Raw genomic sequence first — 25,416 nt, 5'->3', positions numbered from 1 at the left:
CTTTCTCAGCCAATAGTAGTGTTCTCTGGGCCTCTTCTTTCTTTTTCTCTGGGCGTGGGCCTGGAGACTTGGCACACTGGACTTGTAGAGATTCACTTGCTTTACCACACCATCAATCTTCCTCTCCTCAGAGATGGAGGACATGTAACTCCCACCAGTCAGCGATGGACCAGACCTTCCCTGGTCACTGTCATCACTGTAAGGCCTAATATGGACTGAGGCCCAGAGGGGGCCTACAGTGTGAAGGAGATTATGAGACAAGTGGAAACTTGTAGCATACGACCTTTGTGGTCCTCTGGAGAGGTGTCTGTCTCTATCATACTGGGACACTGCTCCAGCCCCTTAGGATAGCCTCCATCCCAACTCCCAGCATCTAACCTGTACTGAGCTTGCAGATGCTCAAACACGTTTACATAATAAATTTCAGACACTTCACTATATCCAAACCTTGGTTTAGGTATTTGGACTAATTTTAAAAAAAAATAAAATATGTGTGTAGTGCTAAATGCTTTAGAATTCACAAAGCACACATTATTTCATTCCAGTGACCTACCATATAAACAGGATAGGTGCAGCAACTGTTAAATCCTATTTTACTGATGAGGAAACTGAGGATCAGGGAGGCCAAGTAGTATGTAAATTACTAGGATATACATGTGTGAATTTCATGTCCAGCTCCATAAAATTGGCCTTACGATGCCCTCACATGGAATTAACTGAAAAATATCAAAGCACAGGAAGAACCAAAGAGGTGGCAGCCCTTCACACTCCTACCTTCGCCAGGCGCGCTGGATGATGGCGGCTGCCTTGTTCTTTTTGCGAAACAGCTCTTTCCTAGTCCTTTCTCTGTGGATTATCTGCAGTCGGAGCTCTACAGGGAGAAGGTCAATATTCACACTCTGCCCAGAGAGGGGTCCAGATGCTGGATCAATGTCCTTAGATACCTGAGCATCCTCAGACAGGGTAGATGTCCCCAGTTTCCTGGCTCCTGACCTCATCTCCTCTGTGCTCTGTGGCAAATCTGAATAGACCCCTCCTGGGAGCTTGTCCTGTGTCACTCTGTTTCTTGGTGTGCGATGGTGGAGAGGATTCTGCCCAGCATGAACAACCTCCCCCTTGGCACTGCCAGGCCGGCTGGAACCAGCCGGGGAGCACCTTCCTCTGAGCTCTTGAAGGCGCCTTTTCTGGGGGGGATTTCTGGCCTTGGGGACTGCATCATGCCGCCTGCCCGGCTTCCGGTGGCTGTCCTGCTGCGGAAGGTCCTCTCCTTTCTCATCAGGCCCGGCCACCCTGATACAGGAGGGCTGCTTCAGTGTGCCTTTGCCCCTTTCACACCGATGCTCACCAGCCGTCTCGCCTCTGGTCTTCTCAAGCGAGGAGACTCCCAGATGCCTGTGTCCCTCACTGTCTTCACTGGGTCTGTTGTGGACACAGGCAGAGTGGCCTTTAGAATGTTGTTCCCTGGATGTTTCTTGGAGAGACAAAAAGGGGAAGAATATTTTTTGTCTAAAATTTACATAATAGGGCAATTCTAGTTTGCCATGGGAATTTGAAACCAAAGTTTCTATGCCCAATGTGGATTTGGTATTTGTTCTTTTTTTATTTTTTTTACTGTTCAGATGGTTTAACAATTCCAAACACAGTGATTCCCATAAATTTTAAATGGAATTTATAAAAAGTTTTGTATTCTATTACTTCTCCTTTTAAACACATCCGACACTTCTAAATATCTCCAATGACTAGATATTTCACACAAGAACCTGTCCACTGTGCACACAGCACTGGTAAATAAAACTGCACATGTAGCAATGGTTATACTAGGAAGTATCTTTTAATATGGCCATTTTGTCCTTGAACCTTTTCCTCTTCACTTCTTTTACTTTCAGTCCAGTGGACAAGTACAGACATATGCATGATATTTATTTATTCTTCATCCATAGGAGATAATATATAAAATCTGGTCTCAGGATATGATATTCCAGGATGCCTCATAACAGCAAAGACAATATTGGTTTAGTGTGACATGTTCTCAACAGGATGCACAAAAGGGTCCTCTGAAAATGGCTTCATGGTCTGAAACTGTAATGTGCACAGGGCACAAGCTACCATGAGCAAAACGGAATGAACATATAGCAAGATCGATCTCCCAGGATTTAGTGTACAAACACCAATTGATTAAACACACAAAAGAAATTAAAAATATTAGAAAAGAATAAATATATTTGAAAAAGAACTAAGCATAAAATGTAAAATAAAAAACAATTTCAAAGTAAAAAAGCAGTGAGGGAACTTCTGCTTCTGTAATGGCAGAAGGGAGACGTGCTCTCCAATGAAGACAACAGAAATATTGTATAGAATGTAACCAACAATCCATAGGAAGGGACTGTGGAGCTAACAAGGCAGAAAAAATGAAGGACCAAGATTCAGAAGATCTCAGCAACCTGGACTGTTGAGCAAGGCATTTGGGGGTACATATCTCAAGGTCTGGGGGACAAAACATGCAGACCAGAACCTGCTAACTTCGCTCTTTTGGATTGGGACTCAAGAGGGCTGTGCCATAGAAGCAAAGGTGATCCTTGCAGGACTGAAGCCAGCTTCGCATCATCTCCATTCTGGGAACTGGATTGGGGTGACTGGAGACTGCTAGTGCTCCTACCTTCCAGAAGCCAATGTGAGGAAATTAATATCATCCAAGGCATCAAATTATTTCTATGGTTTTTTTATATTTAATGTTTGACACTCAATGAAAAATATATGGGCTCATGAGAAGACAAGACAACAGAGAAAAGGAGAGGGGGAGAATGAGAATGAATAATAAAACAGGCTATCCAATTAATATGTTCAGAAACAGACTTCAAAATAACTATTCTTAAGTGCAAAACAACAAACTATGCTACTCTTCATGTAAGAAAGAAATGAAGGTAAGAAATACTCATGTGTGCTTACTTGTGCAAAAGAAATATAGATAGCATAAACCAGCAATGAACGAGACTGGTTTCCTATGTGGGTAGTGTGGGAAAGGGGTGGAAAGTAATTAAAACAAGATACCATCATGCACTTAGTAGAATGGAGAAAACCCAAAATACTGACAATAGCAAATGCTAATACTGGAATGCTGCAATTCCAAATGCTGGAATGTGGAGCCGCAGGAACTTCATTTATTACTGATTGAAGTGAAAAATTATTCAGCCACTTTGAAAGAGAGTTTGGGAGTTTCCTGCAAAGCTAACACACTCTCATCACAAGATCTAGCAATTATATTCCTTAGTCTTTACTCAAAAGAGTTAAAAACTTTTGTCCACACAATCTTCACAGGGATGTTTAGAGGAGCTTTAATACCTAATGGCCCAAATTTTGTGGCAGCCAAGATGTTTTTCAAAAAATGTATGGATAAATTTACCGTGGCACCTCCAGACAATGGAATATTACACAACAGTAAAAAAAGAAATGAGCTGTCAAGTTATGAAAAGACATGGAGGAACATTAAATACACATTACTAAACAAAAGAAGGCGATCTGAAAATATCACATGCTGTATGATTCAAACAATCTGATGATCTGTAAAAGGAAAAATTTTGGACCCAATGAAAAAGATCAATTGTCAGGGGTTAGGGGAGAGAGGGAGTAACGAGTACGTGGAACATAGAGACCTTTCTGCATAGTGAAATTACTATGTAAAATACTGTAAGGGCAGATCCATGCCTTATATACTTGCTTTATCTTAGGTTGAGATGTGTCTGAGATGCCCAAGTGAGGACATAAGTTAAATAACTGAATATGCATGACTGGAACAGAGAGATCAGGAAATCTTCAGTGCAAAAGTGGTAAGTGAATTTGCTGCCTCAGCCACTGTACATGTACCAAGCATAAGGACCCACTTTACTCACACCAGTCACACCCACCGGTTCTGACTGTCCATATGGTTCAGAATAAGAAAACACAAGGACTGGCACAGTGAGTTTTTCCTCAGACTCTCCTGAAAAGCACAGTGACTCAAAAGCAACTTTATCTCACCACCTCCCACAAGCAATCTGCTACCAAGTCACCTCAATTCTACTCTTCAGACCATCCTTGACTCTCACTGTGCTGCTGCTGTGTTAGTGCAGACCATGCCTGGGCCCTCCAATACTCCCCCTCAGCCAGTGATCTTCCTAAACATGACACCAGATACCTCCCCACATCATGGGTTGTGCCTTGTTTTGATTAGGCTGTGCCCTGGATGCTCTGCAAAGACTGTCCACTCTAACATTCTCTGTCTGTGAGACTGGATGGAGGAGAAAAATAAGTGGTAGTTGCTTCCTGTGTCTGGATTCTTGCTGGGATAGCCACCGTCAAGGTATATACTCCTGATCCCTGGTCAGTTAAACAGATACACCCCTTCCTATGGGGTCAAATACAATGTGAGTTGGAATGTCCTTTGTCCACTGATTTTGGGGTTTTTCTGGAATACCATGCTAGAGAGGCTGCAGTCAATGTCAGACTTGATTCCTAGAAGCACCTTCCTATTTTCCTTTGCACTGTGGGCTTTTAGGCAGGTGGTGAGGATAAAGGCTGTCCATGGGACTGGAGCTTCTGTTCCTTAGATTCAAATTGGTCTCATTAACCTCCCATCCTTCATCTGTTCCTCAATGTCTGGATTCCTGGCTGTTTTGAGACCTTTTTGCATATTTAAGTCTATTTCTTTGTTAAAGTCCATTATTCAGGGTGCCACTTCCTGCCCCTAAATTAGTGAGAAGCTCCCCTGCCTCAGAGTTGTTCTAAAACAGAAACTTTCAAAATGTTTGAAAATGATCTATATCATGAAATAAATTGAATCTCAATGTGCTTAAATATATGCACACACGCGTGTGTGCACACACACACACACAAACTCACACATATATGCACTGTACTTTGATATTTTCTACCAGCAGAATAGAAATACTTTAAATCCATTAAATTCATTTCACGAGCTATCCATGGCTTGAAAGTCTCTGTAAACGAATCCAGCAGATCACCTTGAGGAAGTTGAGTATCCGTGAAAAAGACAAAAGCAATGGCCATTAGAAATTGAAACAGCATGTTTTTTTTCAGGATGTGGGACACACTATTAGAGTGTCCTCGGGTCCAGAGTAGATCTGATTGGCCTTGCAGTGTAACTATCTCAAAGTGTTTATAATAAGGATAATAGGAATCACCAGTACCCTGTGTTACTGTAAAGAAGCCTGAGACCATCCCCGCCTCCCAATCTGCACAGCGTAGGACTAGGAAGTGCAGCACTGTCTGTTTGAAGTTACAGGGATTAAGTGTGATCCTTGGGGTGGAGGGAAACTCCAGGTAACCAATGTTGTGCTCACTGCGGTAGGAAAGACGCTCATGGCAAGGTCTTTAACCTTAATTGATAGTTTAGTAGAGCTGACACATAGTGTGGCCTCTAAAACATATCTATTTGATGAATATACACATAAGTAATTTAGAGTTTGAGTAGAAGCAAATCTTAGTTATAAAAATAGAATTCTGAAAAGAATAGATTAAAAAAGCATGACTAGATCTTATAAATACTTTTTGTCTTATGTTTTAACGACCTTTCTTCTCTGAATCTCCAGTACCTACTTAGTATCATTCAACTATAAATTCAACAAATATTTATTTCTCATGTGCTAGACACCCTTCAAGGCGCTAGGGATATAGAAGTAAGAGACATGTTGTGTTGCCTCCTATGACAGATTGCTTAACTTCTCCCCATGCTTATGTGCATGTGCCTTTGTGATAACGTTGGTACATATGCCATCCAGAGGTAAGTCTATTTCTTCATTCCCTTGAACATGGGCTGGTGTTGTGACTTCCTCTGATCAACGGAACGTGGTAGAAATGATGTAAAATTTCTGGAGTCTAGGCCTCAAAAGGCCTTGCAGTTTCTGCCTTCTCTCTGAATGCTGCTCTGAGAACAGTATATAAGGAGGATGCTCTAACCTACTGGAGAGTGAAGGGCCACACAGAGGAGAACTGAGGCACCTCAGCCATTGGCCAGCAGTAACTGCCAAAGGCGGTCATCTTGGACTTCCCAGCTGTCAATTCTGCAGCAGCCGTGAGTGAGCCCAGGTGACCCAGCAGAGGAACTGCTCAGCTGACCCACAGCAAACTGTGGTTCTTTGAGGTTACTTAGTGTTGGGGGTGGGTTTTTATTATGCCACAAAAGATAACCAACACAGAAATTGATACCTTGAAAAAACATGGACTGTCCCAACAAAACTCCCTGACAGTGACTTTGGGATTGTTCGGTGAGCAGAAGCTGGGAAGTTGATGAAGAGACTTGGTGAAGCCGGGAACCAGAATAGAAATTGCTACTGGAGTCTGGGGAGAGGTGAACCTTGTTATCCAGTAGCAGAATAACCAGCAAAACTATCACCTGCAGTTATATAGAAAATAGAAGATATCCTAATGACCTTGCAGATATGGCTCAGGAGACTTCCTACTGGAATGATGAAGAAAATATCAACTATTTTTTAAGTTGCAGATGACAAGAGAAAGAGATAAAGAACAAATTGCTCAGTTTGCAAATAGGTTAGAGAAAATCGGAGGAATCAGGATGTTCCAGGTTAGAAAATAAAAAATAAAACTGTTCAACATTTTGACTTTTTCCAGTCAGCAAAAGAGTCTCATAATGGGATAAGGCCTCAGAGTAAAGACTGCATCAAGAGTGTGGCTATGCAAGCCTTTATTAAGACCTCAAAAATATTTAAGGTGGTGCATAGTAGGCCTTCTGAGCTAGACAAAAAAATTTTTAAGAATTTCCAGGGTGTTTTCCCACAGAAATCTGAGCCACTCAAATTAGAAGTTTGTTTGAAAAATAATTATGGATATCATTTTTTGGAACATGGAAACTTAAAGTTTTTGAGATAATAGTGTCACTGAGATAAGCACCAGCTTGAAATGGTGACACAGAAAAAAGAAGCCTCCTCTGGGACCCAGATTTCCTAGAATGACTTGTCCAAACCCTAAATTAAGTAATCATGAAATCCCAGAGACAATAGTTTTTGCCACAAGGCGAAAACTATTTTCACAGTAACACTAAAACATTATTTGCCCTTTTCACTATGTTGGCATTTGTAGTTAGATTTCTGGAGGTTTCCCATCATGCTCTAATTTATGAGTGGCTCAATGTGCTTAAAATCCTGGAGTTCTAGGTTCAGATGAACTTTTCTGGAGACCCTCTGCTATCTCCTGGTCCAGGGTCTGGGCTGTATGGCTGGCAGGAGACTATTGCTGGGAGGCCCCTTTGCCTGCTGGGCTCATTCTGAGGGCTGGGCTGACAGGGTAGACAAAAATCTGGTTACAGTTTATTGCTGAAGGAGTTAAGTGTACCATGTGGGACTCCACTGGAGGAGAATTCTTGTAAGCTTGTGTCTAGTTTCCTCCAAGCAATGATACTTTATGATTGACATAACAAGTATGACATCATCAGATCCCCAAGCAATGATACTTAAAAGTGGGGAAAGTAAAGCTACCTAAATGGAAGTGAGATTTCCCCATTTTGCTTAGAGGAAAATGTTGACGTACAAGTCACATATGTACCTTGTAATACACAGAGTTACCACTATGAGAACTGTGGAAAAGGAAAACACTCAACAACATTATAAGCCAAATAAAATGGAATCCTAAAAAATGTTCTAGAAACCCACAGGGAGGGAAGAAAAGAGAAACAGAGGACTGAGAACCATAGGAAACAAACAGAAAAACAAATCATAAAAATGGCAGACTTAAGTGGTAAAAATTATAATAAATGTAAATGGTTTAAATATGCCAATCAAAAGAGCCCATGATCCATAGGTTGGCATTAGATAACAGTCTATACACGTACCGTTTGGCTTTCTGGAGTCTGTTTCCTGAAGGTCTGAGGAAACATGCGGCTCCTTCTGAGAGGCTTTGCCCGGAGTCCCACCTGGAGACCCTCCGCTGTCTCTCAGCTCAGGGCCTTGGGCTATGTGGCTGGCAGGAGGCTGTTTGCTGGGGGCCCTGCTCTTTCTGCTGGTCTCATTCTGCAGAATGGGGCTGGGCAGACAGGGAAGGGCTTGTGGTCTGCAGGAATCTGGGCTCAGCTGTCCTTTCTGTTGTTCTGCCTCTTTTCGCTTGTTTTCTTCCTCCCGCTTTCTGGAAGAAAAGTCAAAGAGGAAGAAGAAAAGTTTAAAAGACTATATCATCTACTGAGTGGTCCCTACATGGGACTGAAATTTTAAGAGGAGCTCTCACAGCATAGGTTTGGAAATTCACATTTTCCAGGAGCAGTCTTCACCTACAATAAAACCCCTCTCTTTTTACACCATACCTTATAACTCAGAGGGTGACTATACCAGACCTCATAACTCAAAGGGTGACATAGTCCAAAAGAATCCTGCAGATTAATTTTGCACTGTTAAGACAGAAAGCAAATGATCAGCAACTATTTTACTGTGTGAGACAATACATCACCAAGGGTATGTGTGTCTCACAGGTGTGTGTGTGTGTGTGTGTGTGTGAGAGAGGGGGGGGGTATCTTGGAGCTACCTGAAACTCTACCCCTTTTCCTACTGTTCCAGAAAGCACAGCAGAATGCAGCTGAATGACAGGGATAGCCTCAAATCTGTTCTACTTACTGAAAAAAGACCCTTGACAAATCTTAATGAATGTATGAAAAAATTCACTTGCAAAGCATCTCCCAAATGATTAAAACACACCGTAGTGTGCAGTACTACTACTGAGATCTAGCTAAGGACTCAAACCCACTCCCTTTGCAGATGAGACTCAGAAGTTGGGATAACTTTCAAAAGACATAAACAAGTAGCTGATGGATAAGCTGCAACCCTTGAGTAGCAACAACTAGAAGAGGACTGGGCAGGAGAGGCCAGGTCTCAAAATAAGTAGCAGGGTGAGGCAAAGGGATTCCAGAAAGGGCCACAGCTTTAGGACAAAAGGGTTGAGCTAAGGGCAGGATTTGTTTGACCAATGTCACTAATTTGTAGGAATGGTCAAAGGAAAGATAGCAAGAAATAAACATAGTTATTTTATGAGTCTTGTCTCTACTGGGAACTGAAGATACAGAACAAGGATTAAGAAGTTGAAGTTCTCCCTAGAAGAACATTCTATCCAGAATTTCCATCCAGGAAATCAGAGGCCTAACCTGTTATGGAAGAAATGTTATAGCAGTGTGCCTGCACAGGAGAGGTGGTGATACATTTTATCTGGAGGAATCAAGAAGTTCTCAAAGATATTTGGAAATCTAAAAGGCAGAGAGGATTTCAGCTGAAGGAGGAGTTTGGTCAGACAGGAAGCATGGAAAAACCTGCTTGGTTTTGCTGCTTTAGATCTTTGATTAGTGCTTTTGACATATAGCTGGCATTCAATATATATCTGCTTCCCAGCTTAGTCACAGTTAGAGCTCAGGGAGAGTTGACGATTGCCTCTTGAAGGTTCCATTTAGTGTGGAATGATTGGGGTATGGTAGAAAACTCTGGGCTGGGAAGTTTTCTAGTTTTGCTTCTGCAGGTAACTACTAAATGACCTGGAATGAAACACTCTCCTGCTAGGTCCAGCACCTGTAGGATAGCTCAGAATCCTGTTTTGATTTAGAGGTTTGTTTGGGGGCAGCTGTCTTTACAAAATTTGGGATTTTAAAAAATGAGATGGAGAGTTGTTTTATCATCATGGCTGGCTAGTATCAGAGCCCCTCTTAAGTGACCCTGTTGAGACAAATATACTAATAAGCCCGGAGACAAGACTGATGGCTGGTAGAAGGGAAAACTTTTAAGGCCTAGGTGGTGATCAGCTCTGAAGCGCTAGAGAAAAGGGCTGCTCTTCATGAGACAAAGGTTGGTAGCTCCTGACAGGGAGGGAGGAGTGGGAAGAACAGAGGACCAGGAAGGTGCGGGGAGAAGGAGAATATGAGAGAACTGCAGAGGCAGGGCCAGGGCAGAGGAGGAAGCCTCCCATGGTGGGGTGACCTTGGGTCTTTGCTTCCCACATTCTAATGGACTGAATCACCTGGGATCTTGTTAACATTTTGATGTAGACACTGGGGAAGGACTCAATATTCTACATTTCCCACATGCACCCAGGGGACAGATGTTTCTGGTCCTCTGACCATGCCTTGAGCAGCAAGGCTTTAGAGAACAGGAGGGCCTAATATGAACTATTAACTGTACAGTGAGGGATAAGAAATGTGAATCTCCCCAGAGACACTGACTTTTTGTAAGGTCTACCATGTTCAGCCGTGCTTTCCTATGAGCAACCTGACAAGCTACAGAGCCAAGACACCAGCCATGGAAGCAAGAACTCCCAAGCAGGTATAGAATCCAGACTTCTCCAGTTTGTGGAATTTGAAGCAAAGCCCATTTAGATCTCAAGGGACTGGGAAGACCCAGGTGACAGATATCTGGTTAAACTTTTTCAATTTGTTAAATTCCCCTTCTGAATGTCTTTCTTCCTATATGGAGAAGCCCCTGACCTGGGGTCCAGGTCTATTTATCTGATTGTCTTCTGGAGAGTCTCACTGCAGAGAACTCGGCCAGATGGGCCTGGCTAACTCCTGCACAGCTCCGATGTTTTCATTTAACCCTGGTTTTGTTAGATCTCGGACAGCTGCTGACATTGAGAGTGCTGCACTGTGGTCACCATGCTAACTGGACAGCCTGTCATCATCAGTGCCAGGGATCATATGGATGCCAGCAGGGGCCACTAAATATGATCTGTCTGGAGAAGGTGGAAGCCCACGGTGGCTACAGTGCTGCCAACTGACCAGACAGCTCCCTCCTGGCAGGAAGAGGGAGCAGCGCTCTTCACACAGCACAAGGACTAGAGCTGCCTTGAGAGAATGATGTTGGCCCTTTGACAGATGCAATGTCTGCTGTCCGGGTTGGCGTCTACATGGATCTCAATGATATCGAGGGAGGCTCCAAGGTGAAAAGTTATGCTCTGCTATATGAGCAGTCATTTCTTTTAGGAAATCAAACAGCTTTCCTTCTTAATTCCAAGAAGTTGGTTCCTGGGCAAAAACTTTTACTGCAGCACTTTCTGGGCCTCTGACAAAAGCAGCCACGTTAAAAAAAAAAAGGATGTGGTTTTTAGAGTAATGAGGATATCCAGAAAACTAATGGGCTGTGCCTTCCAGAGGCTTCTTTGGAGGAGGAGGTTAACAGGGGAGGGATTTTCCATTTCAGAGAACTAAATAAGCAGAATTAGGAGAAATAAGATAATCATCAAGATATATAATTAGGCCTTCTGTTCATAAATCTATTAAATGTATCTTTTAAAAAAATTGATGACATGTTTAGCATTAAAGAAAACCTTCCAGATAGCACAAATAACAATCTCAATTGTCAGGATTGAATACTTGCTCTTCTCAATATTGTCTGAATCCAGCAGGGGTGAGACTTGTAAGCTGCTTTTGTCTAAGAGGTTCAGAAAATCATGGTTTGTGTTCATGTATATTATAGGCATGAGCCTCTAAGGACAGTTCCTGTCATAAACCTGTCAAATGGTAATTTGCTCATGATCAGTATGCAGGGACTTGGAAATATAAATACACAAATGTATAAATTCTAGAGTACTTTGTGAGGATATGGGTGACTAAATGTGTTTGCTGCCCTAGGTAGGGCTAGTAAGTGGTATACTTATAGAGATTCACAGTATTCAAACAAAAAGAGAGTGTCCCGTCCAGTCCTTCCACTTGACAGATGGGGGCACTAAGGCCTAGTGTGATGAATGACTTATGTCAGGTCTTAGACCCATTATAGGGGCAGTTACTGAACATTTACTTACTATCTACCAAATACTCCAAAACACTGGAGACCCAGACTTACGACAAACAGTCCCTGCTCTAAGGAACTGACTATGAAGTGGGGGAACCAGATCTCTACACTTCTGCAGATAGAGAGATCGAGGTGTGATGAGTGCTAAAATAGAGGTATCTTCACAGAGCTCTAGGAAGATGTGGGAGAAAGTTGCTAATTAAACTGAGAGAGAAGAGGCTCTAAATTAAGGATGTCAAAATGAGGGAGGAATGAAGTGAGAGAAGGCTATTCCAGGCAGAGGGAAGAGCATGAGCAAAGATCTGCCACTTGGCTCTCACTGAAGCTTTGACTCAGAAGAGATCTCGGAGACCAGTTGTTCATGTAATGTAAAAATTTCTTATATAACATCCTGTAGAGATGATAATTCATGTCCTGCTGGAACATTTCCAGTGAGAGAAAGCTGATGACCTCATGAGACAGAAAAGGTTTAGCTGTAACCTTTTCAGTTGCTGTTGCATGGTATCTAAGGGTCTGTCAGAGACTCTCTCTTCATTGTCAATGAATATCAGACATAGTAATATTTGGTCTTTAACTTCCTCCCAAGGGAATAAGAAAATGGTGTGTGTCTCAGGACCTCTGACTCATAGAATGTTAGTGCTGGAAGGGACCTCAAAGATCACTTAGTCCAGTGGCTTTTATCTTTTTTGTGACTTGTGGACATCCTTTGAGACTGAGATTAAAAAAAAACAACAACAACAACTATAAATCCTCACCACCAAAATGAATATATGCTCCTGATATACAAAATACTGGATATAGTCCTAAGGGCATCCATGGAGCCCTGAGCCCATTCCAGATAAGAAAGCTCTTATTTATTTTACTGAAAAGTGAGGATCTGAAGTAGGGTGGCATGAAGTAGAACCATGGAAATAATTCCCTGTGGATCAGATGGCTTTCTGGGCACAGGAATCAGACACGATGATCAACCCTAAAGAGAGGTGTTGACAAACTGGAGATGTTCAGGGAAGCAGGCTGCAAAAGGATCAATTATAAAGTCAAAGGAATTCTTGAGGTAGAGTTGGAGTATTATAAACATTTCCTTTAGCTATCTGAATGTTAGTTTATGGAAAACAATTTAGACATTTCTCTTTGGCTTCAAGATGAAAGGCAGGAAGAATTTCCAGATAAAACACTCTACTAACAAAATGAGGTGTTTTGAGAGGTGCAGATTCCTTGTCACTTGACACAGAGCAACTGAAGAAAGTTCAGGATGACCAAAATCTAAAGTATGAGAGCATGGGAAGGTATGGTAAATGGAGAGAAATGAGACTTGGAGATATAAATGGAAGTAAAATATTGGAGGGTCTTACATAGCACCATGGCTGATGTTTGAGAGCAATGACCTATGTAGAGTGGTAAGACAGAAGAATAAAACCAAATGGACCTAAAAGAACATTTGAAAGGAGGAATAAACAGAATCAGTGGTGGAAGCACTAGGAAGAATATAAGAAGGTCAGAAGAAAGACAGGTTATTGTAGGTTTCTCACAGTGAGTTTTAAGTGATAGTGACTATGGGACATAGGAACACTGAATGATCTGATGTGTTGACAAGTGACCAAGAATGGCAAAGTGGAAGTGCCCAGGAGGCAACTGATGATGTGAGATCAGAGTTCCAGAGGTCAGGATATGAGACAGATTAAGGGATTATCTATAGACATGAATTAATTAAAAAAAAATTTGAGACAGGGTCTTGCTGTGTTGCTCAGACTGGTGTGGAATCTCTGATCCTCCTGCGCCAGCCTCCTGAGCATATGCCACTGCACTTGGCTCTAAACTGCATTTTTAGAGTGGATACATTTTCAATGGAAAACAGTATAGCATGAGCAGAGGTCTAAAGAGTAACCTCCAGGTCTGACCTCAGTATGGTGATGGCATACTTAAAAGATGTGAGAGGAGTCAGAGAGAGGAGATCTGAGATTAGAGAGAGAAATAAGAACCTGGCAAAAATGAAGCTTCAAGGAAGAAGGATGATCAACATAAACATGGTCTACTTAAGAGTGCACTCCACTCTGCACTTTGGCAGGTAAATTACAGTAATGTTCATTTTGGCAACAACCTAGGTAGTGCACTGTGAGTTATAAAGTGCTTTTAAATGGATTATAGATATTTCTTAAATAGGAGTTTCTAAAATACCTGCCTTAGTAAATATGACTATGACTTTTCTCTCTTCCAATTTTTCTATCATAAATTAGGGACCACTTTACTTCAAGTTTAATAAGTTCCTTTCACATCTTCACTTGAAGGAGGGTGATTTCTGCAATCCTAGCATGATTAAATGGGAAAGGTACATCGAGGTAACATGATGTGTCTGGCCCACCTTAGTCGATGCTGCAGCTGCAACATTCTGATTTTTGTTTCTTAAAGCAAAATCGAAAACAAAACTAAACATTGACTCAGATTTTAAGGAATAATTCTTGAAAAATAAAATTAAAACAAGTTAAATCATTGAGTCTCTTCTATTGAAATATTTCATTTAGGGATCTATACTACGATGACTGTGGGAGTGATGGCTGAACTCTTAAGAAACTTGTTTATCTCTAATAACAATACCCAACAAAGGAAAAACTGTAATTAGGAACGAGTGTGTACAAAAGATGGCAGTTTTTTCATTTTGTCAATTTAAAAATATTATAACAAGTAAGCACAGCTCCCATTTAAAAAGGGCTTTTAAAAAGCAATGTTAGGTTTGGGGACATAGTTCAGTAGTTGAGCACTTGTCTAACATATGCGAGGCCCTTTTTAGTTAGTTTTTTTTTGCTGCTGTGAGGAGAAGACCTGACAAGAACAATTTTAGAAGGAAAATTTTACTTAGGGACTTATAGTTTTAGAGATCTGTCTATAGATGGCCAACTCCATTCCTGAGGCGAGGCAGAACATCATGGCAGAAGAGAGACGTGGAGGAAAGCAGCTCAAGACATGGCACCAGGAAGCAGAAAGAGACTCCATTCAAGGGACAAAATACATAACCCACCCCAAAAGCACACCCCTAATGACCTACTCCTCCAGCCACACCCTACTCACCTTCAGTTGCCACTCAGCTAATTCCTATCAGGGGATTAATTCACTGATTGGGTTAAGGTTCTCATAACCCTTCACTCTACCTCTGAAACTGTGAGTCCCCAAATAAGCTTTTCCTCCTCTAAAATTGTTCTTTTGGTCACAGTAACATGACAGCTGACTAAAATAATCCCTGAATTCAATTCCTAGCATGGAAAAACAAAACAAAACAAACAAAAACAGCCAAAAAAAATCATCCAATAATTAACTGGAATAATAACTAAAAGGAAGTTTGGACTAGTTTCTTAAATCTCCTCGTTGTTTCAAACACCCTAGATAGGAAGTCAGGGGGTCCAACAAATTCATGTTAGGAAAAAAAAAAAAAACAACAACTAAAACTACTATGCAATTTAAGCAGGCCAATATTTTAAATCTTCTCCTCTGTACAGGAGACCCTTTCACAGGCTGGTTCTTGGTTTCCACTTCTAAACTGACTCAAGAAAATGCCCATCTGCGCTCAGTTCCAGGCACATGACCTCTACGGGCCAAGGAAAGAAAGAAGAGGCTGCAAATCACTAATGATGCAGACCTGGGAGTTTCTACAGAACTGGAGAGCGCCTAGAAACCAACTGGTCTAACATGTCATGTTTCACAAATGAAGAGATAGAGGCCCACAGAGAAATGCTGTGTTTGAATCAACACAAGTAAATATCAGAGGCTGGATTTGAATACAGGTGTCTTCCCTCTCTGTTTGGGAGAAAGCAGAACACCAGGACATCCTCTTCCCAACAATGAAGTGGAATGTGTTTGTTTTAATACACATTCCTTCAGGGACATAGAAATTCAGCCACTCTGCTTTAGTAGAGTCCCACTTCACACTTAGGTAAGTATAGCTGAATTCTGAAAACAGATTCTCATACATTAAGCTGGAGTTTATGGAAACATCTATCTGTAGGAGTCAATATAGTATTATATTCACCTTATCTGCAATTTTGCTTTCCACAGTTTTAGTTACCCACTGTGAGCCCTGAGCCAAAATATTAAATCGAAAATTCTGGAAACAAACAATAAGTTTGTATATATCATGATGAAATCTCCTACTATCCTATCCTGATCAGGACATAAATTATCCCTTTGTCCAACATAATCCCACTATATATGCCCATCAGTTACTTAATGGACATCTTAGTTACCAGATTAACGTTGCAGTATCACAGTGCTATTATCAAAGCAATCATTATTAATAATGATCTCAAAGTGCAAGGGTAGTAATGCTGGCAATGTGAGTTGCCAAAGAGAAGCTAGAGAGAGACTTTAATGAGAAAGATGAAGTACATTAAAATATTTTGAGCAAGAAAGAGATAACATTCACCTAATTTTCATTATGGCATGTTGTTGTAATTGTTTTATTTTATCATTATTGATTTTAATCTTTTACTAAGCCAATTTATAAATTAAACTTTAACATGGGTATATATATAGATATATATATATAAAATGAAAAAACATAGTGTACACAGATGTTCCTTGATTATGATGGAGTTACACTCTAGAAAACCCCATGGTAAGTTTAAAATATGGTAAGTTGAAAATGTATTGAATACTCCTAGCCTACTCTGGATCATCATAGCTCAGCCATCATGGAATTGAGGGGCTGACTGGGAGCTAGGGCTCACTGCTGCTGCCCTGCATTATGAGAGAATATCATAATGTACACCACCAGTCTGGGAAAAGATCAAAGTTCAAAATTTGAAGTATAGTTTCTATTGAATGCATTATTTCTTTTGCATTATCATCTTAAGGTAAAAAAATTGTGAGTCCAAATATTGTAATTTGGGAACTGCCTACCAGGGTTTGGTGCTACCCAAGGTTTTAGGCATCTACTAGGGATGTTGGAATGCACTGCTCATGAATAAAGAGGACCACTGTAAAATATTCCATCCCTTGTAGATAGTGTATGCTTGCAATTCAAGACAACTGGTCACATGTGTTACCTACTTGTGGTTGTCACTTATGTACAGAGAACTTTTATAAGAAGGCTAAGAAAAAGACGACTGTATGGAGATTTTAATATTGGATTCCCAGGTAGGTGAAGAGACGAGAGCCTAATGAAGAGTACAAGATATGATTTCTTAGTTTACCATCCACTTCTGTAACATCAAAGTCACAGAAAATTATGTCTTTTCATCAATTTTTTCTACTAACCTGACATTATAGTTAGTATTCCAGCATTATTTAACCTCTCACTAAAATGATTTAGTCTTATTATTTTTAATGGCTATTTATTAATATTTTTAATGGTTGTTCATTATACTTCCTCCTTTGGGTGACATATGGAAGAATTCATGAGTTGAAGGACAGGAGATTTGGAAACATTCAAGATACAATCAGAAGTTAGCTTCCAAGAAACTGCCTTTCGAGCCAGGTGCAGTGGTGCACACCTGAAATCCAGATACTCAGGAGGCTTAGAGAGGATTGCAAATTCAAGGTCTATCAGAGCAACTTAGTAAGATCCTGTTTTGAAAATTTAAAAATGGGGTGGGGAGGTGCTGGGGGCTGGAGATGTAGCTTGGAGGGAGATCACTCTTGGGTTCAATCCCAAGTACAAAAAAAAAAAAAAAAAAGAAAAGAAAAGAAAGAAAGACACTGCTGGTCATCTTCATTTTAAGAGGCTTTGGTATCTGTGTTTGCTAATGCAATATGCTGATGATATTTAAAATATTCCTACCTAACCTAAATATCAAAAGAAAAGGCAAACCCAAGCAGAATCTACAGTCATTTATGTGATATGATCACAATGTGTAATAGGCACAAATGGCTATTTCATACATTTGTATCATTTTCCAAAAAATGTTAAGTCCTTGAAGTAAGGTCTTTGTTTTTAGTTACCATTTCTCCCTAGGATCTAGCCAAGGGTGGTGTATGTATAGTAAGAAGTTCATCAATATTTCTTGAGTAAAGCAGTTTACAACTGGCTCTCCATATTCACAAGTTCTGCATTTGTGCATTCAACAAACCACAGATCAAAAACATCTAGAAAAAAATTGCATCTGTGGTGAGCATATATTTTTCTTGTCATTATTCCTTCTTTATTTTTTGTCTTGTCATTATTCCTTAAATAATATAGTATAACAACTATTTATTTACATTGTATTAGATATTAAAAGTAATCTGAAGATGATTTAAAGTATGAGGAGGATGTGTATAGGTCAAATGCAAATGTGAGGCCATTTTATATAAAAGTTTTGAGCATCCGTAAATTTTGGAATCAACAGGGAGTCCTGAAATCAATCCCCCATAAATATAGAATAACAACTGTGTTTAGTACAGATTCGTTAAAGAATGGGTGAGGAGAGTCAGTTATTTTACAAGGTAGTTGTATTAATCAAAACAAGACTTAGTTTAGTTTAGTAAAAGCAGGTCAGATACTGGTGTAAGTTTCTTTCATAAAGGCAGGAAGGCCAAGAAGACAGCTTATTTATTTGTAGTTTATACTAGGTAGCAATCCCACCCCTAACTCCCTGCCATGGGTGCTGGTGACAATGGTTTGTTCCTGGGTTAGAACACCAGGAACAAATCTATATGGAATAGCCATCAAGTGGAGGTTAGGCCCTTATATTTCACTGCAGTCTTAGTCTGGTGAAGAGAGAGTCGTGAACAGAGAGGGAAGATGACATGGGGACAGAGACCACAAGAAAATCAAATTCTCTCCTGACTTACTCTCCTGATACAGTGCCCACCTCCTTCCACCCTGATTCTGAGCTGTGAGAACAAAATCTCCATGCTCACACTTACTTAGCTGCAGCATCTTTTCTCAGCTGCTCATGCTTCATAAGGAGATTCTTCCGGTCTCGAAAAGCTTTTCTGACCTTGTATCCTTTGTAGACAGCTTGGATTTTGAAGGCGGCAATATCTTGTATGGCTGCAATGGACAGGGCCCCATGCTCCAAAAGGAACTGGATTACTTCATGGCGCTCACCAAGCAAAGCATAATCAAGAGGTGTGTACCTGATGCAGGAGGAAGAGTTGTTTTTTTTTTTGTTTGTTTGTTTGTTTGTTAACAAAATGAATTCAAGGTACTGGTAAACAGACAATATTCTCATGCAGCAAAATGAATCATTCTAAGATGCAGAATATTCTCTGGGCAAAGTCACCATCTCTACTCCAAGGCTATTCCTTTTTCTTCTGAGGGATATAAAACAAGGTTGAATATGGCTGTGGGTAAGATCCTTTGTGCTACTGACCATGCCAATTCCTGAGTTTGACTCATTGGTTCACAAACTGGTGACTATTGAGAACACATCATGTTCCTTCTTTCTCATGTACCAAATAATAACTCCCATTCCTATCTGGTAAAATGCTGCAAATTATATTCTGTGAGATTCATAAATTTGAGCCCATGGTTACTGATACTTAATGCTCATGAAATGAAAAATATACCTCCAAATAGAGAGATTTAGTATATGATAAAGATGGCCCTTTAAATCATTGTGGAAAAAATTAAAGTATTATATAAATAGTGTTGCTACAACCAGGTAGTGATCTGGGAAAAAAGAGATTCTAATATCACGTCTTATACCAAAATAAATTAGGGATGGAGCAAAGATCCCAAAATCAAAACAAACAAACAAAATAAAACAAAGGTACCAGAAGGTACCATGGAAATTTAAAAAATACTCAAGTGGGGTCTGGAGTGTAGATCAGTGGTAGAGTGCTTATGTAAGCATGCCAGAGGCTCTGGGTTCAATCCTCAGCACTTTAATACAAAACAAAAAAATACTAATGTGGGAAATCCTTTCTTAAAAAAAAATAAGAAAAATCAGAAATATAAAAGAGTGTTAAATCTGATTACATAAAATGAACAAAATTTTAGGGCTAAGACTGTGGCTCAATGACAGAGCACTTGCCTTGCAAGTATGAGGCACTGGGTTCAATCCTCAGCACCATATACAAATAAATAAATAAATAAAAGGTAATGTGTCCATCTCCAACTAAAAAAATATTTAAACAAATAACAAAAGTTTTCAGGGCAAAAAACATTAAGCCTTCCTGTTTTAAAGAAAATGATTACTTTATATAAATGATATGTATGTTAAAAATTCAAACAGTGAATAAAAGTACAAAGATTGAAGTAAAAGAATAATCTCTCAATGATGGTAGTGATGAATGTCATTTCTTAAACAACTTACTTGATGTTTCTAAGCCCCAGCTTTTTTTCATATATTAAACAAGTTAATATGGAGAAAGTGAAACCATGAACATAAAGAGGATTGCACTGTGCCTGACATAAAGGAAGAAGGTCTGGGAATAATAAATATTAGCTACTACTGTTAGGATCGCAGGCCCTACACTGCAGTATGGTTTGTGATACTATAGATGCTCATCATAAATATCACTTCCACAGCATCCAAACTTCTATAATGACTGCCACTGATGCCAAGTGCTCTCTGGATGACTATGACTGTAGACTGCAATCACAAGTGTTAGGAGGAAATCATCAGCTGTTTTGTGATGTGGAAAAAAATGATGATTATAGGGATGCATGGTTTGACTTGGAGAATTATTCAATGATTACAGGAAAAAAAAAGCTCTCTTAAAAACTTACCTCACAGTCACAGTAAGACATAAAAGGAATAGGTTTTCAGAATAAGGGTGGTTTGATCGCTTCAGCAAGGAAATTTGTAAGTTCAGAATTTCTTACTGAAACCCCGAATGCTAAAATTAAGGAGCTCTCATTTTAGGAAGGCTCAATATGCTACTCCTGTTCAGGGACCAGAAGGCCATAGGTTGAGGTGCCTACATAAACTTTCAAACATTATTTATAAATAGATGGCATTTTGTAAATTCAGAAGAATTCTTAAAATTTTTATTATATATTCTAAAATTCTTTTCATGGAAAAAATTAGCATAGAGTAATTGAACCACATGATAGTAAAACTAAATTCACTTTAAGAGGTCATTAAGTTCAACACTTTCATTTTAAAAATGAGTAAATAGACCTAGCACGGTTAATCAACTTGCTGAGGATTATGTAATCACCTTCTACAGAATGCAGACTAGAATTAAGATTACTGAACAATTCCCAGTTCAGTAATCCTTCCATAACACCTCTATCAATTATTGAATGTCTCCCAAAGAACAAAACTCTTCCTAAAATCAATGTGTAAACAACATATGTATTTAATAAGCTTGAGAATTTTCTGTAATTATTAATATGTAGTGTTCTTCATGTGGAATATAAGCAGGATTACCAAGCTCTGGTTAAGAAACATAAGGCTCAAACCATGTCTTTACTTAGGAACATGACAAAAAAAAATAATGTGCAGCATAATCCCCCTAAAGAATGTTGGAGTGGAACTCAGGGGACTTTTGTGACCCTGGGAATTCTCCTAACTTCTCTGAGCTTCTATTTCTTCATTTATAAAAGGGGAGGAAAGGAGGAGAAAAGAACTAGGTTTCTTGGGCTGCTTCTGGATTGAAAACTACATATTAAATATTTTTATTATGAAAAAAATAATTTTATTATGAGAAATCTCAAGCACAAAAAATAGAATAGCATAATAATCCTCTGTGTACTCAATACCGCAAATTAACAATCAGAATGACTTTTTGTTATGTTTGCTTCTTCCAACCTCTTCTTTTTTATTTTGTTGAAGTGTTTCGAAGCAAATCTTGGAACTCCTATCATTTTCATCTTCATCTCTAGTTCAATTTAGAACCATTCAAGTACTGTGAATATTCCCATCAATGTTATATTGTGACTGTCAGGTACTTATTGACTGAAAGCCAGCAGAAGTTGGTAAAAATTATGTCTATACAATGTACATCAACTGGTTAGTGTCAATGCATGAGAAGTAAAAATTAGTACCACATTGATGGTAACCAGCCAAGAAACAATGTAGATAAAGACAAGAGATAAGACACAATTGGACATGCCATACGGGAATGGTCTGATGGGATCAGTGGAATGCCTAAACCAGAATGTCAATAAATATAAAAGGCAGTGCCAACTTCTGACACTTGTACATCAAGGTGCATTACTAATGAAACATTAAACGAGACTGGGATATGGCCACTGTCTCTTTTTATTTACAGATTGGCAAGTATAGTTAGGAGGATTTTTCCTTTGGTTTTCTAGTCTGCAATTAATGTATGTTTATTCCAAGGGGCAGTAAGCACTTTAACTCATGCAGTGACTTAGGTTTGAAATTCAAACTTTAGTATATAAATAGGAAATGAATTTTAAAAAACATGTATTTTCCATTATTTCTTTTAAAAATAGCATCTAGACAGTGTATATTGTAAGAATAAGTTCTTCATAGACACAAATCGACACTAACTCTTAGATTCTTCATTTTTCCTTTGTTTGTTTTAGAACTTCAATGGGAAGTTCTCTGAGGAAAGGCTCTGAAATAAGTGCAAAGGGGTTGATTCAAGAAAGGAGAAATGTGCCTCCGCTGAGATAGTTGATTTAAAGAAGCCCTTCCTTTTCTAGAAGGTTTTCCACCTGCTAACAGCAAGCAAGAACTGGTGGTGGCTAACAGATGGGGCCATTCTAGTTAGAGCAGCCATGAACAGTGACAACTAATGTGTTGACTTGGGCCAAAGGGGGCCTCTGCTATGGAGGTCTGATCACAAATTGAGTGGTTACCTGCAAATTACCAGAATTCCCCTGAGACCACCAAGAGTCTCTCTTGCTTAGACTTCATATTGTGTCTTGTTCTTTTTATGGGTTCGGGTCCCTGGATAACAATCACAGCATAACTCTGAGAACCTTATGTTATTAAAGAAAGTTGTATCTAGAATAGATGCTGACCTTTCATTTGAGTTTCTCCATGTTTTTTTTTTTTTTTTTTTCTTTTTTTGAGACAGGGTCTCTTCAAGTTGCTTAGGACCTCGCTAAGTTCTGAGGCTGGCTTTGAACTCTTTTTTTTTGAGCTGGCTTTGACTTTGAACTTATGATTCTCCTTCCCCAGCCTCCTGAGCTTCTGGGATTACGAGTGTATACCACCACACCCAGCTCTTCATGTTTTCATGCTAGTGATGGCACCTTTTTGTCTACTAACTGATAATGTGTCTCCATCAAGAGAAACATCTTGAATATGTAACATATTCCACTAGCCTCACTGAATTCTTGGTCTTGGTCAGTCAGGATTTCACTGACCTCATGCTAGCCACCAGCCAGAAGGAGCTCTAAGTCTCCTCATTTGCAAAATGTGAACCTGTCTTAGGTAATATCATATCTAAAGTCCTGAATACCTGTGATACTCTGTGATTCTAAATAAATATTGCATGGAACTTTTACTCCTTTTTCTGGTTCAGTATTTCTTAGTGTAGTGTTTCCTTATGATTCTACTTAGTTTTGAACTTGAGATATCTAAACTTGAGATTTTTTTTTTTAATCTGGCAGAAAGGATGTGGGATGAGCAAGAGCATACTCTCTTTTTTTTTCTTATCCACAGCTTACCTCTCTTCATTGTTTTCCATCTGATTAGGGAAAGCAGCAAAGTCTAGTAATAATTTAATGGCATCAAGGTATCCATTGTTACAGGACCAGTGCAAAGCTGTTCTTCCCTATAAGCATGAACAAAATCAAGTGTACCTGGAGTAAATATTTTTGGACATGTGACTATTTATGCTAATTAAAAATATAAATAATCCTCCCCTTAAACTTTTCAATTATAAAAAAGGACACTATTATGTACACAGTGGAGAAAACAGACAGCTCTTAACCAAGGGATCATAACTAACACTATGTGAAAGGGTACCATATACCACTGGAGGTGAGATCTGAGAAGGATTCAATATCCCTTATATAATATTCCAACCAAAAATGTAAAACCGGAATCTAATTATGAAGAACCATAAGACAAACCCAAACTTAGTCAAATTCAACAAAATAAACATCCTGTATCCACCTCTCCCCACCCTAGTACTGGGGCTTACAACCCTGCAGCACTTTTGAGTTATATTCCCAGTCCTTTTTATTTTTTTAATTTTGAGACAGGATCTTGCTAAGTTGCTGAGGCTTGCCTTGAAATTGTGATCCTTTTGCTTCAGCCTTTGGAGTAGCTGGGAACAGATGCATGCACCATTATAACTGACCTGGTGGCCTGTATACTTAAAAAACTTCAATGTCATAAAAGATAAAGCCATGAAGCATTGCAGGATATTTCACAGTGTTAATGGATGTAAAGAGAAAAATGTCCCAACCCTAAATTTTTACATCCAATAACAGAGTTTCTAAATATCTAGGGAAAAAAAATCTCACAAAATTAAAGGGGACATAGTCAAATCTATTATCACAGTGGGAGATTTTAGTGTTTTTAAAATAACAGTTGATAGGAAAAAAAGACAAAAGAGCACTAAAGACATAGAAGACACAAATAACACAATTTAAAGATCTGTTCTAAGTGACCCTGCATTTAAAAATGACAGAATTAGCATTCTTTTCAAGAGTACACAGAATTTTATCAAAATCAGTCATATACTGGACCATAAAGAAAGACTATAAAGAATAATGTGCTCTCCTGCAAAATGTCCATATCCTAATCCCTGGAATCCTGTTATGTTACTTGGAAAGCAGGGAATTAAGGTTACTAATTATCTGATTCTGAGGTGAGGAGATTATCCTGGATTATCTGGGTAGGCCTCATGTATTCATGAGGATCCCTCTAAGGGAAAGAGGGGGCAGGAGAGTGTCAGAGTGATACAGGGTAATAAAGTCCCAAATAGCCATTGTTGGCTCTGAAGATGGTAGAATGGGGTCATGACCCATGGTAAGTAAACAGCCTCTGGAAACTGGGAAAATTAAGAAAAGGAATTCTCCCCTAGAGCCTCCAAAAGAAATATAGCCCTGTTGAATCTTGAAGTTTTAGACTAGTGAGACTAATTTTGACTCCTGATATCCCAAACAGTAAGATAATAAATTTATGTTTTTTTTTGTTTGTGATTAATTTGTCACAAGAGCACAGGAAACTAATCCAATCAATTGAGAGAGAGAGAGAGAGAGAGAGAGAGAGAGAGAGAGAGAGAGAAAATTTCTAAGTGCCTGGAAATTAAACAATATAGTTCTAAGTAATCTACAGTTCAAAGAATAAATCAAATTAGAAAGTAGAAAATATTTTACCTAAATGACAGTGAAGGTACACAACTTAATCAAACTTGTAAGTTAAAGCTAAAGCAGAGCTTAGGAGAATCATATATATACATATTTGAAAAAATTGATGATTTAATCTTTTTTTAAAAAGTATTTATTTTTATTTATAGGTGGACACATGTCTTTATTTTGCTTTATGTGGTGCTGAAAATCAAACCCAGTGCCTCAAGCATGCTAGGCGAGTACTCTACCTCTGAGCCACAACCTCAGCCTGATGATTTAATCTTTTATAAAAAGAATCTAAGGGAAAAAAAGAATAGTGCATCAAACCTGAGGAAAGTGGATGACAAGAAATAATAAAGATGAGAGTAAATAATTATCAAAATAGTAAGCAACTTCAAAATGTATAAAGTTAACAAAGGCAGAAGTAAGTCCTTTGAAGATCAGAATAAGCCACATGAAAAGTTAAAAAAGAGAGAAAATACATGTTACAATATATAAAATTAAGATGAGGAA

General features: G+C 39.2%; 1 protein-coding gene across 12 annotated transcripts in view; it reads right to left on the bottom strand.

Moving 5' to 3' along the window:
• Positions 1–25,416, bottom strand: part of Invs (inversin) — a 206,649-nt gene that overhangs the window by 73,575 nt on the left and 107,658 nt on the right. For 10 of the 12 annotated variants that reach the window (XR_013438190.1, XR_005734029.2, XR_013438191.1 and 7 more), the window contains 4 exons: positions 23,269–23,375; positions 18,597–18,809; positions 7,841–8,130; positions 775–1,471 (listed from right to left, as the gene is read on the bottom strand). Coding sequence is in view for 8 of the 12 variants with exons in the window: in XM_040286095.2 (XP_040142029.1) it covers positions 775–1,471; positions 7,841–8,130; positions 18,597–18,809; positions 23,269–23,375 (1,307 nt within the window). In the remaining 4 variants the exon portion in view is untranslated. The remainder of the gene's footprint in view (positions 1–774; positions 1,472–7,840; positions 8,131–18,596; positions 18,810–23,268; positions 23,376–25,416) is intronic. The other 2 variants (XM_021727004.3, XM_040286101.2) reach the window with 1 other exon arrangement.

The sequence above is a fragment of the Ictidomys tridecemlineatus genome, chromosome 4 (assembly GCF_052094955.1).
Source record: "Ictidomys tridecemlineatus isolate mIctTri1 chromosome 4, mIctTri1.hap1, whole genome shotgun sequence".
Lineage (NCBI taxonomy): Eukaryota > Metazoa > Chordata > Mammalia > Rodentia > Sciuridae > Ictidomys > Ictidomys tridecemlineatus.
The sequence above is the reverse complement of the archived record's forward strand: the minus strand, read 5'-3'. Positions and strand labels throughout refer to the sequence as shown.